The sequence below is a fragment of the Babylonia areolata genome, chromosome 29 (genome assembly GCF_041734735.1).
Source record: "Babylonia areolata isolate BAREFJ2019XMU chromosome 29, ASM4173473v1, whole genome shotgun sequence".
Lineage (NCBI taxonomy): Eukaryota > Metazoa > Mollusca > Gastropoda > Neogastropoda > Buccinidae > Babylonia > Babylonia areolata.
In genome coordinates, this window is record NC_134904.1 from 15,742,871 (window position 1) to 15,761,479 (window position 18,609).

The 18,609-nt window shown below is 39.2% G+C and overlaps 1 protein-coding gene across 2 annotated transcripts in view; it reads right to left on the reverse strand.

The window, feature by feature from the left end:
- Positions 1-18,609, reverse strand: part of LOC143274815 (G protein-coupled receptor kinase 3-like) — a 65,464-nt gene that overhangs the window by 8,788 nt on the left and 38,067 nt on the right. The window contains exons 10-17 of one of the 2 annotated variants that reach the window (XM_076578745.1): positions 13,882-14,094; positions 12,703-12,797; positions 10,468-10,575; positions 8,860-8,926; positions 6,637-6,737; positions 5,602-5,764; positions 4,279-4,444; positions 1,359-1,513 (exon numbers count right to left, since the gene is read on the reverse strand). In XM_076578745.1, coding sequence (XP_076434860.1) covers positions 1,359-1,513; positions 4,279-4,444; positions 5,602-5,764; positions 6,637-6,737; positions 8,860-8,926; positions 10,468-10,575; positions 12,703-12,797; positions 13,882-14,094 — 1,068 coding nt within the window. Of the gene's footprint in view, positions 1-1,358; positions 1,517-4,278; positions 4,445-5,601; positions 5,765-6,636; positions 6,738-8,859; positions 8,927-10,467; positions 10,576-12,702; positions 12,798-13,881; positions 14,095-18,609 lie in introns of both variants that reach the window. The other variant, XM_076578744.1, reaches the window with a different exon arrangement.

The window sequence follows — 18,609 nt, forward strand, 5'->3', positions numbered from 1 at the left end:
TACTGCACATGCCACTTGTAATTCCTTAGTTTACTAATGCCTGAATATTTGGTAGCTGGTGCGATGTGGGTTGATTACAGTGAACTGAAACCTTGCCATTAAGATCACCAAAAAAAGAAAAAAGAAAAAAAGAAGTGAATTTGAATAGAGAGAATGCAAGACAATCTTAACAGCAAGGTCTCCTCGTAGCAACTTATGACCATGGTTGTTGCTTGCCCAGCCTGAAATCATAGGTGGTCTTAATTGACAAGGTTTCCATCAACTGACGCTTACTTTCAAATCTGATGCTTACTTGCACATAAGTTATTTTGTATGAAAGACAGCAAGATGCAATGCAAGCTGCAATGCAACCTTCCGGTTCAAGCTGTTGAAATGCAGATGTTCGTTACACAGATTCATTAAAAAAAAAAAAAAAAAAAAAAAAATTAAGAAAAAAAGAAAACTTAACAAAAAGTAATATCATTCCTAACAGATAATTAAAAAAAAAATACCTACTGTTAAAATGAGATAATACTTCTGCTTAAGAGTAAGTTCATTCTGGAACAACATTTCATGAATAATCAATCTGCACATGTTCAATGATAACAATACACAGCTCACCTCGCAGCTTTCATCCTTCTTTATAGGATAGCCAAAGCAGCAAGCTTGTGGAATGTGATAATGTACTGAAAGAACCCTTCCACGCTGCAGAATACGTAGCAAGGCTGTTCTTACTCATTGCATGGTGATGAGGGGAATTTTGTATCCTGAACTAATTCAGTGTCAAACACTCTCTCTCTTATTTCCTCCAAACACATGTTTAGAAGACAAAGCCAGCAAACTGGATAACACCTTCATCCCTTATCACCCACACATTTTTTGTACAGAACATAGTTTTGTTGCAATTGTGGCACCTAAATATAGAATATAGTACTGCTGTAACTGTAGCACCTAAATATAGTTTTGTTGTAAGTGGAGCACCTAACTCCTTCCAGCCTGCCACAAAAGTCAAGGATCAAGGGAACAAAGCTTTTTCTTCATCTTATCTACCAATTACACAGGCTGGTGACATTTCCTGTCACCCATCTAATCAACTCAATGCAGGGACAATATAAGGCAGAAGTGAAGTGTGATATGATTTGATTTGATTCTTCAAATCTAACACTACTTCAATTTTTTTTTTTTTTTTAACTTTTACACAAAGTTGTGTACAGCACAGACGGAAACAGACTCACAAACTAAACCTTACCCACCATACCAAGTTTATGAAAGGAAACACAATAGATAACAAGCCTCCTGCTGTGCATGTTGAATCAGAGTTTAAGCATATCACAACCCCTGCCCCCCTCCACACACATACAAGCAAACAGCCTACACACCTCCACTCCCTTGCTGCGAGTGACTTGTCCGTCTCGAGTCTTGTGGTAGAACTCCAGGCGGTTGGGGTACAGCTTGAGATGCTTCTTCTGCCAGGTCTGCAGGAAAGGGCCGCCCAGCTTCAACACTTCTCCCTCCACGATACAGTCAGTGGGACCTGCTAAAAGGCAACAGGGCGGTCAGCACACACACACACTCACAGTAACACACAAAAAAAACAAACCCCACAACACAAAATCTCCAAGCACTGATGACCTTGAAGCATATCAGTCAAGACTTGCCAATCCTCGTTTGTTGTAATCAAGGGATGGTAAGAACTGACGCTATAGTAATTTCTATCAGACTTAAACTTCCATTCGCATTTGCTATTTCAAACTGTAAGTAACCACACAAAAAAAGGTAATTCCTGAAACCATTAATCAAAATAAAGCAACATCCTTTCATCTGAAATGGATTGGCAGCCACAGGTGATGCACGCATCACAAATTCATAACACTACCAAAGCTTGACACACAAACTGACAGACATTCATAATGCCAGCTTATATTAACAAAACCTGGTAATTTTCATTGAGTTCTGAGACTTGCAATCTGATTTCCATGAACCTCATGAATAACAAAACAGAAGCAAGCTCCCCTTTTAATAAGCCTGCTCCTGCAGTTGTTCATGTAATCATAGTTAGTGCACAGGTTCAATAACCTAACTGCAGGGATGCAAATGACTGTGACCACAAACTAAACGGCTTACATGTGGACTTCAAGGCATAAAATGACACACTACACAGAGAAAGAAGAGCTAATCCATTTATTACCCAAAAGAAAACATAAGAACACAAATATCTGGACCACTCATCATCACAAATGTCTTTCTGCCAAACCCTCTTGCGCACTGAATGTTTTGTTACAACCTTATCACCAATATGATGTTAATATATATCAATGTGTATATATATATATATATATATTGAAAGAGAGAGACACACACAATGAGAATCTCTGTGTGTGTGTGTGTGTGTGTTGTGTGTTGTGTTTGTGTGTGTGTGTGTTATATTGATGCAGAATCAATTAGAATGTGCAGCATAAGACTGACCCTCTGAAGGTAGTCAGGGACCCCTAAAACTATGGTAACAGAGTCCAAGAGACCCCCCCCCCTCTCCCCCAACACTTCTCACATTTTAGAAGCCTTGTATGCCAAAAATACAACCACACAGACGAATATTAGGGCTGAAAAATAATATATACTGATCCCACAGAACCTATACAAAACACACACACACACACATACACAAAAACAACATAGGTATACTCATATTCATGCATATAACCTTATATGTCTCTGACCATTTTGTCATTTTTTTGTCACAGGTTTGAAAAAAAACAACAACAAAGAACAAAGACATACTTGTAGTATCCGTACATATTTCACAAAATCACATATAACGGGTATATAAAACCAAGCATTGCTAATGGACAACTCACACATCCCAGGTGAAAAAAAAAGAAGAAAAAAAAGAAAAAGAAAAAAAAAAAGAAGAGAATACAACATAGAAAAAGCGCCCAACTAACAGGACCAAAAAAGATATTAAAAATATTCAAGGCTTTTCAGATAAAACAAAACAAAAATAAACCTCAAGGCGATTATAGACCAGCTAGGTAGAAAATAAGGAAGCAGATTTCCAGCACCGAAATTCCAGAGGGTGTGATAAATTTTATACTGATAGAGCCTTCCACATCCACTGGGACCAAATAAAGCTATGTCTAAAGCCTGTCTGTGGTTTCTGAAGGGATTTAACTTATTTCCATAACAGAACCCAGCTGGTGCTTAGGTGCGCAACAGTGTGATACACATTACATCAACTTTTTAGTATCTTCATTTTTTATTTTTGAATGTCTCAATTGGAAGGGGTGAAAACTAGACTCCAAACCAGAAATTTAGATTAATAATCCTTGCAACTCAAAGGAGAAAATGGTGGAAAGGGGGTGATAGACGATTCCGTAATCCAGCCTTTGAGTTTACACATCATTGCATTCTAATTCTAAAATTCAGTCACTACACAACTAAAGTAACTAGCTTGCCTTTTTTGTTCACTCTCCTAGAAACGGTATGGTCGAATCTTGATTAGTTTCCTCCTGTTTGGAAGTTGACATTATCATCATCTCTGCTGCCATCTACCACTATGAATGTATATATGCAAATTCATTCATTATCAGGTCCAAATGCATGCTCAAATAACCTAATTCATCATTTGAATAGGTCAGAATCACTGATATATGTGAATTGCAAAATTGTATCAGTTGAATGAATGTGAGTTCATTACATTCTATTAAAGACTTTCTGAAGTTGTCTTGCCACAGTTCATCTGCAAAATAGCAGAATTATGATCACGTTTTCTCACTGCCGTTATTTGAAAACTCTTTCATTTCCAAGTATCTTTTACTTTACTTTCAACATGCAGGATATATGAAACACACGGTACCTTTCCATGCCAATCTCTGTGCTCAGAAAAAAAAGAGAAAAAGCTTCCCCCTGAAAACCGTACACCAAACAAAAAACTTGTGAGGACAAGATACATTGTTCCATGGATTAGTGAGAATTAAAGGAATCAAGGAATGTGTTTTCAATGCCAGTACACACCCTACTGGATGAAAAATAGAAACGCAAGGATGATCAAACTGTATCTGAGAAGCCATGGCAATTTCCTTTGCTGAGAAATTCCTTTCTAAAATGAACTGCTGCCGTAAAAACTTCTTCCACAGCAAAAAAAACAAAACCATCTACATTCTTAAATCCATTTGTATTATAACATTCAAACTACTCCTCAACTCATCCCCCCCAAAAAAAACAACAACATACAAACAAGAAAACAAAACACACACACATACACACACGAAAGAAGAGGACAGTGGGGAAAGATCTCCTCACCCAAATCGACATCATCAATCTTGCTGGGCTTGGATTTGCGCTTCTGCTCCAGTTTGTCAGTGTCCTGGTTGATGGCATCAAACACGGTCTCAGCCACCTCCTGCTGCCAGCGTTCCGACACCACTAGCGGGAAGTTGCGATACAGCTCCTGGTCTGACTCTGTCAGCTGTAGTGGTTGCAACACACACACACACATGTATGAACACACATACACAAGCATGAGCACGTATGAACACACACATATATCACAAAAACACATACACATGCACAAATACACACACATGTACACATGGACTGAACACACACACACACAAATACACATGCATGCACTCGCTCACAAATCAATGATTTTCAACTTTAGTAAGAGAAGAATACCTAGGTATGTAAATGTATTTGTGCTAAGTGGGTAATTATATTTATATTTTTTCTCTGGTCATTGGACAAGGTCCATGTATGTGATCCACCAAAAAAAAACAACAACCAAACTTTGCCATGATTCATGATATCTATCTCACGGTGTGTGTGTTGTGCATGTGTAAGCCAACACTGACTTACTTGGCAACATTCAGCCCCTTGTATATCTCTCTCTTTAAATAATGAAACAGTCCTTGTTTCTTAAATCAATGAACACTGCATAAAGGTTCATTGTTTATGGTGCAGGTTCAAATATACATATATATATATGTATGTGCGTGCGTGCGTGTGTGTGTGTGCGTGTGTGTGAGATAGTATGGGTTTGTGTTTGTGTGTATGTGTGCATGTGTGCACACCCACTTATAAAGTGTTGCTGCAGTGTGTACGCGCATGTTTCTTTCTTTATCCTAACCCTTTCAGTGCCCAGCCTATTTTATGCTCAGTGACAACTATTTGCCAAGGGATGTTTTGGTATCAGAGGGTTATATTACACAAAAATTACAGCTTACAAACTACAAAAAGCATACATAACCAATACTTTTCCTGAAAGGAAAATGATCACACTATCCAATTATGACAATTTTATATGAGTTTAAGTATTCTGTGATCGAAAAATTCCTACAATGCATGGACAGAAATTTCTATTCCTGGGCACTTTTTTTTTTGACAGAAATTTCCATCTCAGGGTGCTGAAGGGGTTAAACCATTTTACTCTGGAAAACCTTGCACTTTCATTGCCCCTATCATACCTACTGCTGACGTAACTGTATAGTAATTCTTTTGCTGTCTTCATTAAATTTACAACCACAAACCTTCATATAACTAGCCACTTCCTTCACTGACAAACTATCATGTCCAGCCCTTAACACTTGGAACACACAGCTGACAAAAAGTTAACAGGAACAGCACCTTGATCCCCTTGGTGTCCTCTTCGTCGAAGGACCCTATGTCAAAAGCATCAGCCGCATTGACTTCGCCCTTGGGGGGGATCAGGGGTGGGGGGTACTTCTGCAGGTACACCTGGGTCCAGTCAATGCCTTTGAAGAATGTGTATTCTTTCACCTCCTGGGCCCTGCAATGGCAAAACAGGCATCAGGGGCTAACTCAACACATCAGAGATGCCATCGCTCCCCTCCTGCCCCTCCCCCGAAGAAATCTGGTAATGGCTGAACAAACATAGACCAGGACCGTAACACTGTGACCAATATTCAAAATCAAACCAAATGAACATCTGCAGTGATAGTAAGCAGTATTTACAACACAGAAAAGAAAAAGTACCATAATTTTATCATTATCAATATGTTTGGGTTTTTTCCCCCTTGTATTACTACTTAGCACTTCTGGTCCACTCCCACTTAAAAAAAACTCACAATCAAGAAAATAACTGAAAATTGACAACAGAAACCATTTTAAGAACAAAATTCTCCACAACAGAACTGTAGAGATGAAAGGAACCAAGATAAAACTGTTACTTTTCTGTACAACCCCATGTTAATGAACATGTGTAAACTGTTGACATCTAATGTCACTACAAAATAGAACACATGAGGGGAAAGGAGTGGGCAGTGGACTGGGGCCATTTTAGTTGACAACAAACACTGTTCAATCAACAGCAGCTAAGCAAGCAATCCCTTAACAGTAAAACCAAGTGTGTGCATGAGTGCATAAAAACAGTGAATGAGTGAGTGTGTGTGTGTGCACATGCAAGCTTCTGAAAAAAAAAGAGCCAACTTTATTTATATTCAATTTTTGAAATGAGAGAGCAGAAATAAAGAAGAGAGGCCTTGGGCAGCAAGTAAGTCCTTGTCTCCAAGAGTCTAACGAAGCATGTACAAAGAAATCTTTTTCACAATATCACTGTCGGTCAAGATCTAAAACCATCTGCTAGTCTTATTCACCTGATTAAGCAATACACCGGAGTATTCAATATAAACAGTACTTTACCCTCTTCCTCTGCATCCCAGTCTCTCCTCTACATCACGTTTCAAAAGTCCCTCCAAAAGCCCCTTCATCTCGGGGGACATCGAGTCTGGCAGCTCAATACTCTGCGTCAAAATTTCACAAAAACAAACAAACAAAGCGCAGCAAAGAGAAGGGGAAGACATGCACAATCACGCGTACACTCCAATGCACACACACACACACACACAAACAAACACACTCGCACGCAAGCACACATGCTCACACACACACGCATACATGAACACACCCACCCATCCAAACAACAAAACATGAACACACAAACAGACGCACACACGGAACCCAAAGAAAGAAAGAAGCAGACAAACACAAAAGCACAAGAAACACACAAAACAAAACAGTTAATAAAGCATGCAAAACTGAATGAAAATAATAAAAAAGCAAACTAAAAATACATATACAAACACATACACTTACCAAAAGAAGACCAACAGGTAGTGATACTTATTTGTGAAACTTCATTCAACATAATACATACATAATACATATGCCAAACAAAAAAAGAAAAAAGAAAAGAAAAGAAAAAAAGTGTGATCATGCAACTAACTAATGCCAATCAATGAATCATAAATTCAAAAACACCCAAACAACATAACAATAACAAATAACCAAAGACCTTAGCAGTAATTATGCCATGGCAATTTATGACTTCTTCAGCTCTTACAAGTTACATCATACAAGAAGAGATTATATACAAATATAACAGCAGCAATACATATCTTTAGTATAAAGCTAAAGTATATGTAACACAAGCAAATAAAAGAAAAAGTTTTAATTATTAAGAAAAAAACAACAACAAAAAAGCCATAGCTTCATCACATGAAACTGATAACTTTCCGAATAAATGGTCCTGTTCAAAACCACTTGTATCTGTATCTGCTATGACAAACCTTTCTGGAAAAGGCTGCTATTCCAAGCCTGTATACACAACAGAAATTAATGTGGACTGATAACTCAGCAAATACTAACAATGTTAACACCATTCATTTCAAGCAGTTGACTCCAAAAGGCACATCCTTGAAGAGGGGGCTTGGCAACCTCTCACTGCTGGCCCACAGAGAACCTTCACATGGCCAACTGACCATTGCTTTTCAACATATATCTGCTTTTGTAAACGAATTGTAACAAGAGACAAAAGCCTTCATGGCTCATGTGTGATTCCTGTTGTACAACAACAAAAGCATAAAGGCCGGGGGAGGGGGGAGGAGGAATGGGGGAAGAGATGGAGTGGGTGGTTACCAGTAACACACTCGTAACATTTTTTGTCAATCGCCATAAAAGTGTGTTTGCTGAATGTGTGCTGGAAAAGGAGCTATTCCATCTTAAACATGCAACACTGATCAGCATTTCATTGTTTCACAATCTGAATATAGATCCATCAATCTTTCAAACTGTCCCGGTCTTCATTACAACTTCTATACTTTATTAAATCAGCACTCATTTTCAGGCAATTAACTCTGGTAAGTCACATTTTGGGGGTGAGGGTGGGGGGTAAAATTATGACTGTCTGATCAGACCAGTCTAAGGACTTATCAACACCTGCATCTGCAATCAAGGCTGCAATCCAACCCCACCATTCCATCAATAAAAGCAAAAAAAAAAAAAAAAAAAAAAAAAAAAAAAAAAAAAAATCAAGTTACCTGCCACTTGCTCACAAAACACAGCACACATTGCTACCTGATTCACAATTTTCTGAGAAATCCAATGCCAGACAACTGATAAAGGTTTGTGAACATCTTTATCATCAAACAAAAAGGGATCCCTAAAACTAGTCGAAGAAAAATGCACCCCCCTCCCACACCCCCTCAGAGAAAAGGACTGCCATCAAAGAAAACCAAACTTTTTAAGGTCTAGAGTCTAACCAGGGAGGCTGACGCCCTTCTAACACTAGCCATTCTTATGCGTTACTGTCTCCTGTCTGTTGCTTCTATAAGTTGAACAGGCACCGCTCCAATGCCAAAAGATATGAACGTTCATAAAGCAGTTAGAATTTCTGCTTTTCTTTGGAGTGTCCAATACAAACACACAGTAATAAGAAAAAAAAAGTTTTTACTGTTGACAAAGCCAAATATACACATGTGTATATATATATATATATATATATATATATATATATATATATATCCTTGTGCACACCCTCACATGTGTGCATACATACACGGAATGACACCATGTTTCGATACTTACCATGGTCATTGTCATGCGATCAATTTCATGTTTGTCTTTCGTTTTGTGCTGTCGGAATGGACTATGCCTGCAAATAACAATAAATCAAGATGTCTCAGCATACTGAGCAAGATTTCTGACGGAAAATGGAAAAGAGAAAACACACGCATCTATTTGAAATGATGGCATTCAAAATGTAACGAGAAATGGCTTTCATATATCAAACTCGTAGGCGACTAACATTAAAAAGCAACAGAAAAACTGTAAAATTATGAAATCAATTTGTGTAGCTCTGCAGAGCTTCCTGGCCCTGTGTGCTCCACTACAATCTGTGAGCGAGTGTCAAATGTTAAGCTTCATATGTCTTCCCTTTGAATCATAAAACATCTCGTTCATAAATGTATTTGGTAAATATGTTTTGATATATAGTGAGTGGACAATAAACTACTGACACAAATGGATTAAGTAACTGAACTGTGTGTGTATGAAAATTTGAAAATAAAAAAGGGAAAGATTTGTTATATCTTTTTGCTGCCACTTTTTTCTGTGAAGACGACAATATACTTACTACTGACACAAATGGATATATGCAATTGAATTGTGTATGTATCAAAATTAAAAAACAACAACAAAACAACCCCCCCAAAAATCTGTTATATTTTTTGCTGGTTCTTTTCCTCTGTGGAATAAGTATTGCTGCAGACTCCCCCCTCCCCCTCCCACCAAAACATCCACAAAAAAATCATCACTTTACAGTACCAGCAACTAATATCAAGTTTTGAATATCGGATCACTTTTAAGTTTCAGGGAGGGAGAGAGGGGAAGAGAAAATCAAATCAAAACTTTTTTTATTTTTTATTTTTTTTAAAAATAATTGAGGGAAAATGGGTAAGCACACAATGGCCTGTTTTCATCCAACCCTCATGAAAACAGCAAATTATACCAGAAAATACAGGGGGTTGGAAGATAGACAAAAAGTAAATACATACACACAGCAAGGGTGGGAGAGGGAGAGGGGGGTGCAGGGGGCTGTTGGGAGAGAGAGAGAGAAAAAAAGAGAGAGAGAGAGAGAGAGAGGGCAAGGGTGGGGGAAAGAGAGAGGGAGGGGGGAAGGGCAGGTATTCAAATGACTCCATTTATCTCATCTCAAAAGAGAAAACATATTAATTCCAATATGGTTTCTAAAAACAACACACAAAAACCAACATTAACAAGCACAGAAGGGGCTGGTGTGAGGTAAAAGCAGCCAAGATAATTACCACATTAAAGACATACTACTTCACTGCAGGAAACGAACACTGATACACAGTCCCTCTCTCTCTTACTCCCCCCCCCCTCCTCCCCCCATCACAGCAAAGAGAATTACTATATTTTTTAAGATATATCATTTGACAACAGGAAGCACGCACACACTGATTCACTGTCGCACACACATACGCTTAAGCAAAGAGAATTACTACACTAAAGATAAGGAAGCACACACACACAGATTCATAGTCTCTCTCTCCCCACCCCTCTCTCTCTCACTCACCCATCTAGGAATCAACTGATTCATACACATATACATATGAAAATAGTGTGAAGGAAGAAGATTTAAAAAAAAAAAAAAAAAAGTGACAAACTACTCACCCTTTGAGAAGCTTGTAGAGCATGCAGCCAAAGGAGAACCAGTCAGCACTGGAGTCATATGCCTGGCCCTTCATCAGGACTTCTGGCGCCATGTATCCATGTGTGCCTCTGTGGGGGCAAACACGTCACAGACTGAGACATCAACACATGTTGCAGCCACCATAGTTTCACACTAAAGACAAAACAAGAAACAACAGAACACATTCTAAGTTTTGCACAACATGAGAACGAAAGAAATGCTATGATTATTAAAAGTTTAGCACAAAAGAATGAGAACTAACCAAAAGCGTAACAACAAAATACTTGCTATGGTCATTACAAGTTTTACACTAAATGAAAACTAATAAATGCTGTGGTCATTAATGATTCTATATTAAATGAGAACTAAACAAATGCTAAGGTCATTAAAAGTTTTACATTAATCAAATGAGAACAAACTAAATTACTATGGTCATTAAAAGTTTTATATTTATCAAACGAGAACTAAACAAAAGCTGTGGTCATTAAACGTTTTACATTTATCAAACGAGAACTATACAAATGCTATGGTCATTTAAAGGTTTACATTAATCAAATGAGAACTAAACAAATGCTATAATCATGAAAAGTTTTACAATAAATCAACACTAAAAAATCATATCAGTGAATACCAAATAAATGCCACAGTTTTACACTAAAAACTGAGCACTAAACAAATGCTGTTATAATCAGGATTGTTACACTATAAGCTGAGTACAAAACAAATGTTATAATGTAATGATGCACCACATCTTCATAAAGGGGGCAACTGAAAGGGGGAATACTTGATCCAAAATCTACCATTCTGCAAGTTTGTTCCTCAAGCACTGACTTAGTGCTGCTCAGATTATGCCAGTGTCAAAGAGTCCACCCAGAGAGACAAAGACATGTATACAACATGATGAATCATTAGATTTACTTTAAAATGCACTCTTTTACTTTCATGAGACTTTCAAGCGTTCAAAGTGAATTAAAAAAAAAAAAAAAAAAAAAAAAAAAAAAAAAAGAGAGAGAAAGATCTTTCCTTTTCTTGCACACACTGCAGTATTCAATGCACACATTACCTCCTATCCACTCCACAATAAAACGTGACAATAGCAGAAGGGTGAGGGAGGGAGTAAAGATTGAGGCCTTCATGACATGGAATGAGTACAGAAATACCACGGAGATCAGATCTATACCATAAGCTGGCTGGGGAGAATGTCAAAGAGGATAAAATCACATGCAACATTTGCTGCCAATCTCAAAGGAGCTAAGATAAATAATAATAGCAAGCTGGCATGACCAGGATTTTTTTTTTGCCAGGGCTTTTTTGTTGTTGTTGTTTTGGATGAATGTCAAAGTATTTTGAGCACCCATAAACAAACAAACACACTGCTCAGTTGATGAACAATTACTGTCTGTGTCTCTTCCTTTTTATCCAAACCATCCTTTCCTCCTAAAACTTTATCTGACAAATACACATAAGATGAAGAAAGCAGATGAAATGGATGGGAAAGGAAAAGAAAGAAAGGGGAAAAAAAAATCTTAATGTTCACTCTACACACAATCAATTTTAAACTATTCAGAAAACAGAGTTTGCTTCTTAATGTTTGTGTCCTTCCCACAAGTGCATTGGTATCAGTATTATTATAACATTGTGTAGAAAGAACTGAATTTGTTCCCCTATAAAGCCAAATTTGGTGTTGACAAAGTACTTCCAGAGATAATGAATCTGATATAGTTTACAAGAAACACATACAGACAACTAGAAAAGGGTTATCACAGAAACTCGCACTGTTTTTAAATGTGAGCCAATGAAAACAATACTTCATGTGAATGAAAATATCCCCCGCTCTCTCTCTCTTGCACAAGCATACGCTGCCTCACTGATTAATCTAATATCATGACTAACAGAAATGTCAACACCAGCAGCAGACTGACACAACACACAGATCGCTTCACATGACAGCAGATCTACTCTGAGCTCTTGCGTGCCTCCCAAGTCCTACCCGCACCCCTCAATCTTAACACACATGCTGCATTTTCACATACACCAACACGCAAAAGATACAGCCACTTAACCTATTACCAATCTCCTACTTGTGCTGTCTGATTTATCATAAAAACAATGAAACATTCTCTGATACAATTCTTATGATCTGGAGAACTCCAAAGACAGCCCAGTACTCATGTGTTCTGCCAGCATCTGACTGAGAAGACAAACAGGTCACTCACACACTGGCATGGGGCTTTTTCTTCGAGAAGTCACATGCCAGACCCAGATCTGATATCCTGACATGGCCATTCTCATCCAGCAAAATGTTGGCAGGCTGAAAAAAAAGAAAAGAAAAAAAAAAGTGTGTCCATCAATACAAGTATCAGATGAATATTTAATAAACATTCCAGTTTGTTAACAACTGATGGTAGAGTCTGACTGAATTTTCCCAAGATCACTGCAAAGCACAGGGTAATTTATTGGCAAAGCCATACAAGCGTTGTCCAATTTGGATAATCTACATTATCAATAAGATCCCCTGGTGAAGCTGTTGTTCACTTCAAGAGAGCATAAGTACTATCACCTACAAACCCAACAAGAATTATGGAACATAAACAACATCAAAAAACATGAAAAAAACCCACAAACATGCACACACACTCACACATGCAATGACACACACAAACACAGACACACACAATGGCACAAACACTTTATGTGACACAACTGACAAACACACAGTGAGACACACATATAGTGACATAGAATATCTGAATCAAAGTCCAGTTGGTATCTACCTTTGACTGATTACATTTTGGTTATGATTATGCTTAATCCTGTTACAGGAATATTTGAAACAGTAATACTTTACTCTCAGTTAAAATTTTTTTTTTTTTTGTTTTTTTCTCAAGGCCTGACTAAGTGTGTTAGGTTACGCTGCTGGTCAGGCATCTGCTTGACAGATGTGGTGCAGCGTATATGGATTTGTCCGAATGCAGTGACGCCTCCTTGAGCTACTGAAACTGAAACTCATCCCACCATCTCTTCCAATCACCCAACTCTCCACCCCCAACCCCAATGCGCACGCACACATGTACTTCTCCCACTCCTCCTCCCCACGTCTAATATCACTTGCCAGTGAAAAGACGTTAAAGAAAGAAATATAGTGTCAGTCTGACACACGCGCACACATACACAGTGACACTAACACACACACATGGTTACACAAACGCACACATGGTGACAAAGACACACACACAGTGACAGTCTGACATACATTCATATGCAGTGACACACACACACAACAGCAGAGTGACACAGACCATACTGACAGCAAAGAGACAGGAAGTGACAACAGCAGAAGTGATGCCCTCCCCCACTTTTTTTTTTTTTTTTTTACAGTCAACCTCAACCCTCACCTTGAGGTCCCTGTACACAACAAAGCGGCTGTGCATGTGCTCCAGGCCCAGCATGACCTCAGCAGCGTAGAATCGAACCTCCTTCTCCGTGAACACCCCGTGTTGGGAGAGATGGTAGTGCAGGTCGCCCCCGTTCATCAGGTCCAGGATGAAGCACAGTTTCTCAGGAGTTTGAAATGCGTATGTCATGCACACGATGAACGGGCTGCCTTCCTGTGCATCATCATCAAAACACATGGCAGCCGCAATCAGTTCTGGGAATACCATCACATGTGGCAATCTGACTGACCCATACTGGCCAGTTCTACTATCATATGATGAATAGTTCTTTTTCTTTTTTTGTTTTTTAACAATCAATTTTCAAACCCCAGCAGAATGCATTTCCAAACAATGCATCCTTTTAAACTGACAAACAAAACGAGCACAAACAAAAACAAAAACAAAAGCCCAAGCAGATATAATTCTTTTGTAAAATAAAGTCCAGGCCTTTTTATCCAGACACTGATAAATCAGCATTAAAAAAAAATATATATAATGAACCCCACACTGTTTACAGATATTAATCCATATCAGGTAACTTACCAATTATGAACACACACACATACACACAAACACACACACACAGCACATTATACAGGAAAGAAAACAAAAGTCACTACTCCTGAACATTCATTCGTGCACACCTCACCTTTCACACACACACACACACACACACACACACACACACACAAGCACTGTCAAAATCAAAGAAAGAAACCTGAACCGGCAAAGAAAGGAAAACTGATCCTGCCATGCTAGTCAGAATCCAGAGTCCCAGACAGTATTGTAGCTTGCTATGCTGACGGTTGCAGAGCAGTGCATGATTATGATCCAACTGTATCAGGGGAAGAAATTATCAACTGTGAAATTGTGAGCTGATTTCTTCTGGTGTTTTGCTGTTGGTTTTCCACAATGACACAGGCAAGTGATTTTCTGATTTCTTCTCTTTTTTTTCTTTCTTTTTGCTAAAGCTGCAATGATTAAAAAAAAGCCTCAAAGAAATTTGACTTAGAAAAATAAAGTGGATACAGTTTTGTAGATCATAAATAACAGAATAAACATATTAGCGGTCCATGAGTTACAGAGAGACCAAAGAGAGAGAGAGAGAGAGAGAGAGAGAGAGAGAGAGAGAGGGTGGGTTGAGTTGAAGGGAGGGAGTGAAGAGTACAGTAAGAAAATGAATGCGAAAGGTGAGCACATGTGAATTCATGCGAAGAAAAACAAAAAAGAACCACCACCACAACAAAACAACAACAACATATCTTCAAAACTGAACAGATTCTGCTCTAAATGTTATTTCTGTGTGGTGTGCACCACTGTCGTCAAAATCACTAACTCCCAAACCTCTCTATTCAAAATCTGCTGGATACACTGTCCTCCTGTATGATGCTTTTCAAACTGTTTCAAAGAATGACGATATGGTGATAGTAACATACAGGAGAAATACATTATATTTGAGAGTTTCTGACAGCATGTTCTCTGCATGGATCAACCAGACTGAAGGGAGGGCAGTCCAAAACCATGAAGCCCATTATCTGTGTGTATGTGTGGGTGTAAGTGTGTGCATGCGCATGTGCACATGCATGTGCAAGGGCGTGGTATACGTGTTCATGTACACGCTATGATGGAAGCACACACACGGGCACACATACATACAAGTATGTGTATATATATGTACTTAATATGCGAGGAAAATGGTTGGGTAATGAACATGCATACCTGGCGTGTGTGTGTGTGTGTGTGTGTGTGTGTGTGTGTGTGTATGCATGTGTGTGTGTCAGCGTGTGTGGGCGAGAGTTTGAGTGGGTTTAACTGGGCTGATGATGTCTGGCAAATGTTTCACTGACAAGCAATGCTTTTTTCCCTTTCTTTCTATTTTACTAGTTATGCCTCCACCACTACTGTTGTGTACTGTTTGATGCTTCAGTTCAATACAGACTTATTCATTTCTATTTCTGTAGCTGGTGTCATGGTACTTGGGACTTGCATCATTCTTCTGTCAACACCCAAGCCTCAACAACATAGAAGTGCACCAAACATCTGTTTCACAAACTTTTGAGAGAGACCACACTATCATTCATAATTCCTGCTCATACTTGAACTGCCTTGTATCACCAAAAAGTTAATTCACTGATATCCATAAATAATACACTTATTTAAAGGTGGTATAACAATTAATAATAAAAAAAAACAAACAACCAAAGTGGTTATTATAGAATCAAATTTCCACTAACAGCATCTGCTCTTTCCACTTTATTTCATGATGCAGCCACTGAACCATCCATTTACGCAGCAATGGTAGTGCTTTCATCTTCTAAAATAAAACTTCCAAGTGGAAGAGTTTCTGATGAGGTGTTTTATTCCTCCGATCAATCTAGAGTGGCTGGTTTCCACTGAAACGCTGCTGCTGCAACAGGCAGCTATTCACAAACGTTGGAGCAGACGAGAGTCTCTGCGTTTTGTACTGTCTCTTCTAGCTATGATCTGTTGTGGCTTCTTCTGTCATCATTTGTTGTTTTGCTCCCATGTTTAAATTCCTTTTTATTAAAAAAATTATTAAAAAAAAAAAAAATTTGCTGATGTGATGAGTGTTTTGATAAGTACTTTATGCACTCAAAGTTCACACCTGTACAGTTTAAAGTAAACACTGCAGTGTAAACAAGATGAGCTGCATGAAAAGGTTTCTGGTGGAAAGGGAGGGGTCAGGGTCTAGTTAATCTAACATTCAACTGACAGCCTTTCGTCCTAAGTGGTTATTGATTCATTCACATTCTTCTTTGTTTCACCTTTAAAAATATCAACAACAAAAAAAAGAGAGAAAAAAAAAGAAGAAAAAAAAGAAGAAAAAAAAGGACTGGTCAGGAAAAAGAAGTGGGGAAAAGGGTACTAAGTGACTGCACAAAAGTAAACACTTTTCCTCTCTACAAAAAACAAGAGTCAACTTCCTGACAAAATGGCTATCTTGCAAACCTAATGGGGAGGAAATCTCATAAAGAAAATTTTCTCCCAAACACTCACATTCCTCTGCCTCCCACTCCCTCTTCCCCCACAAAATGGAGTAAAAGGAGAGGGTGGTGAGGGTCACTGGGATGGAGAGTGAAGACATGTGGGTGTGAGCGAGGGCATTGGTGTGGGGGGGTGGGAGGGTCTTCTTCCCTGTGGTATCCAAACCTTAAGTGGGGGCTGGAGGCAGAGATGGATGGGAGGAATGCATGCAGGGAATCAGTGTCCCAAGTTGAAGCTTTGACACACAGCACTTTGTGCCTATTGATTTTCCACCCCCCCCCCCTCTCTCTCTCTGTGTGCCAGTGCTGTGCTGTGCTGTGCTGTGCTGTGCTGTGTGCTCCCACTCAACAGCAAGCCTGCCTGCTGCTGCTTGCTGCTCAGCCTGCAGCCCCTGACAGAGAGAGAGTGTGAGAGAGACAGGCTGATGGAAAGGTCGCAGACAGGCGACAGACACAAAGGCTGCACAGTCAAACAACGCTGCACAGCCTCTCTCCTCCTGGACCGCACTGAAAGAGGACACCTGTTATATGACCAAAACAGTATACCACTCATTACTCAAGCCCAAGTCGGCAGGGAAGTGGCCATGGCAACGTGCAGAGGTGGGCATTTTTGTACCGCCGCCTGCCTGAACAAGCACAAGTGGAGGTGGTGGGGGTGGAGAGACAGTTTACGGATGCTGAAATAATTGATCTGTAGCCCATGACGCAACGCTGCGCTTCCACAGTGTGAAACCCACACATCCCTGATGGCAAGACTCTCAGCAAACTGCACAAAGCTAAGGCTTATTTCAAGTATCATGTTCTTAGTCAGCTCCCTGTAACAGCATGTGTGCAGTCTGTTAAGAAATTTGCCGTCATCTGGTGGGTGGAAATATGCATCAACTTAACCAATGTTCACAGGATCACAAACTTCAATACCACTACTTTTTGTCAACTTTGTTTTGTAAATTTATATATATTTTTTATGCCTTCCTAATTCCCACAAATCCCTCTTTTCTTTAACCCAGTATTCATCTGTGAAGTCAGTCACAGTGGTGGTTGAACCTTAATAACCTTTAATTAGCTTTAACAGCAGTCAAGTTAGCACACTTGTTTGTTTGTTTTTAGTTGCTGTTATTTTTCCACTCAGTCCACTAATGCTCATGTATATTTATGAATGATAACTGAAACGTGGTTAAGAAAAAGGGGCGTGTGTGAGAGGGTGTAAGGATGAGTGGGGAGGGGAGGGCAGGGGAGGGGGTAATGATAAGAGACAAATTGAAGAGGCAGAGACAGAGACAGAAAGACAGCAAGCTGTTCAACAGCCATCTATTATCAAATCAACTCATAGTGCCTTTATGGCAATAGACAAGGAAAAAAAAAAAGAAAAAAATCTCTGTCCAAACTGTCTTTTGTAAGATGACATGTTTTTCAAAGTTAATTCACTGCCACACGCACTGATGACTCTTACACATCCAGCCCTCTGACTCAGCCAAAGACTTATGGACACAGCGCTCTGCAGCATCATTGCAGCAGCATCCCCGAGCCTTACGACCACACCCAGTTCACACACACACACACACATACACATGGGTCAATGCATCCCACCCCTCCCTCCCTCTCTTCTCCTCCTCCATGGACAGGAGGAGAGAGGAGTCTGCCGATGACACTAATCTCCTCCCATTGATCCCCGAGTACAGCGCCC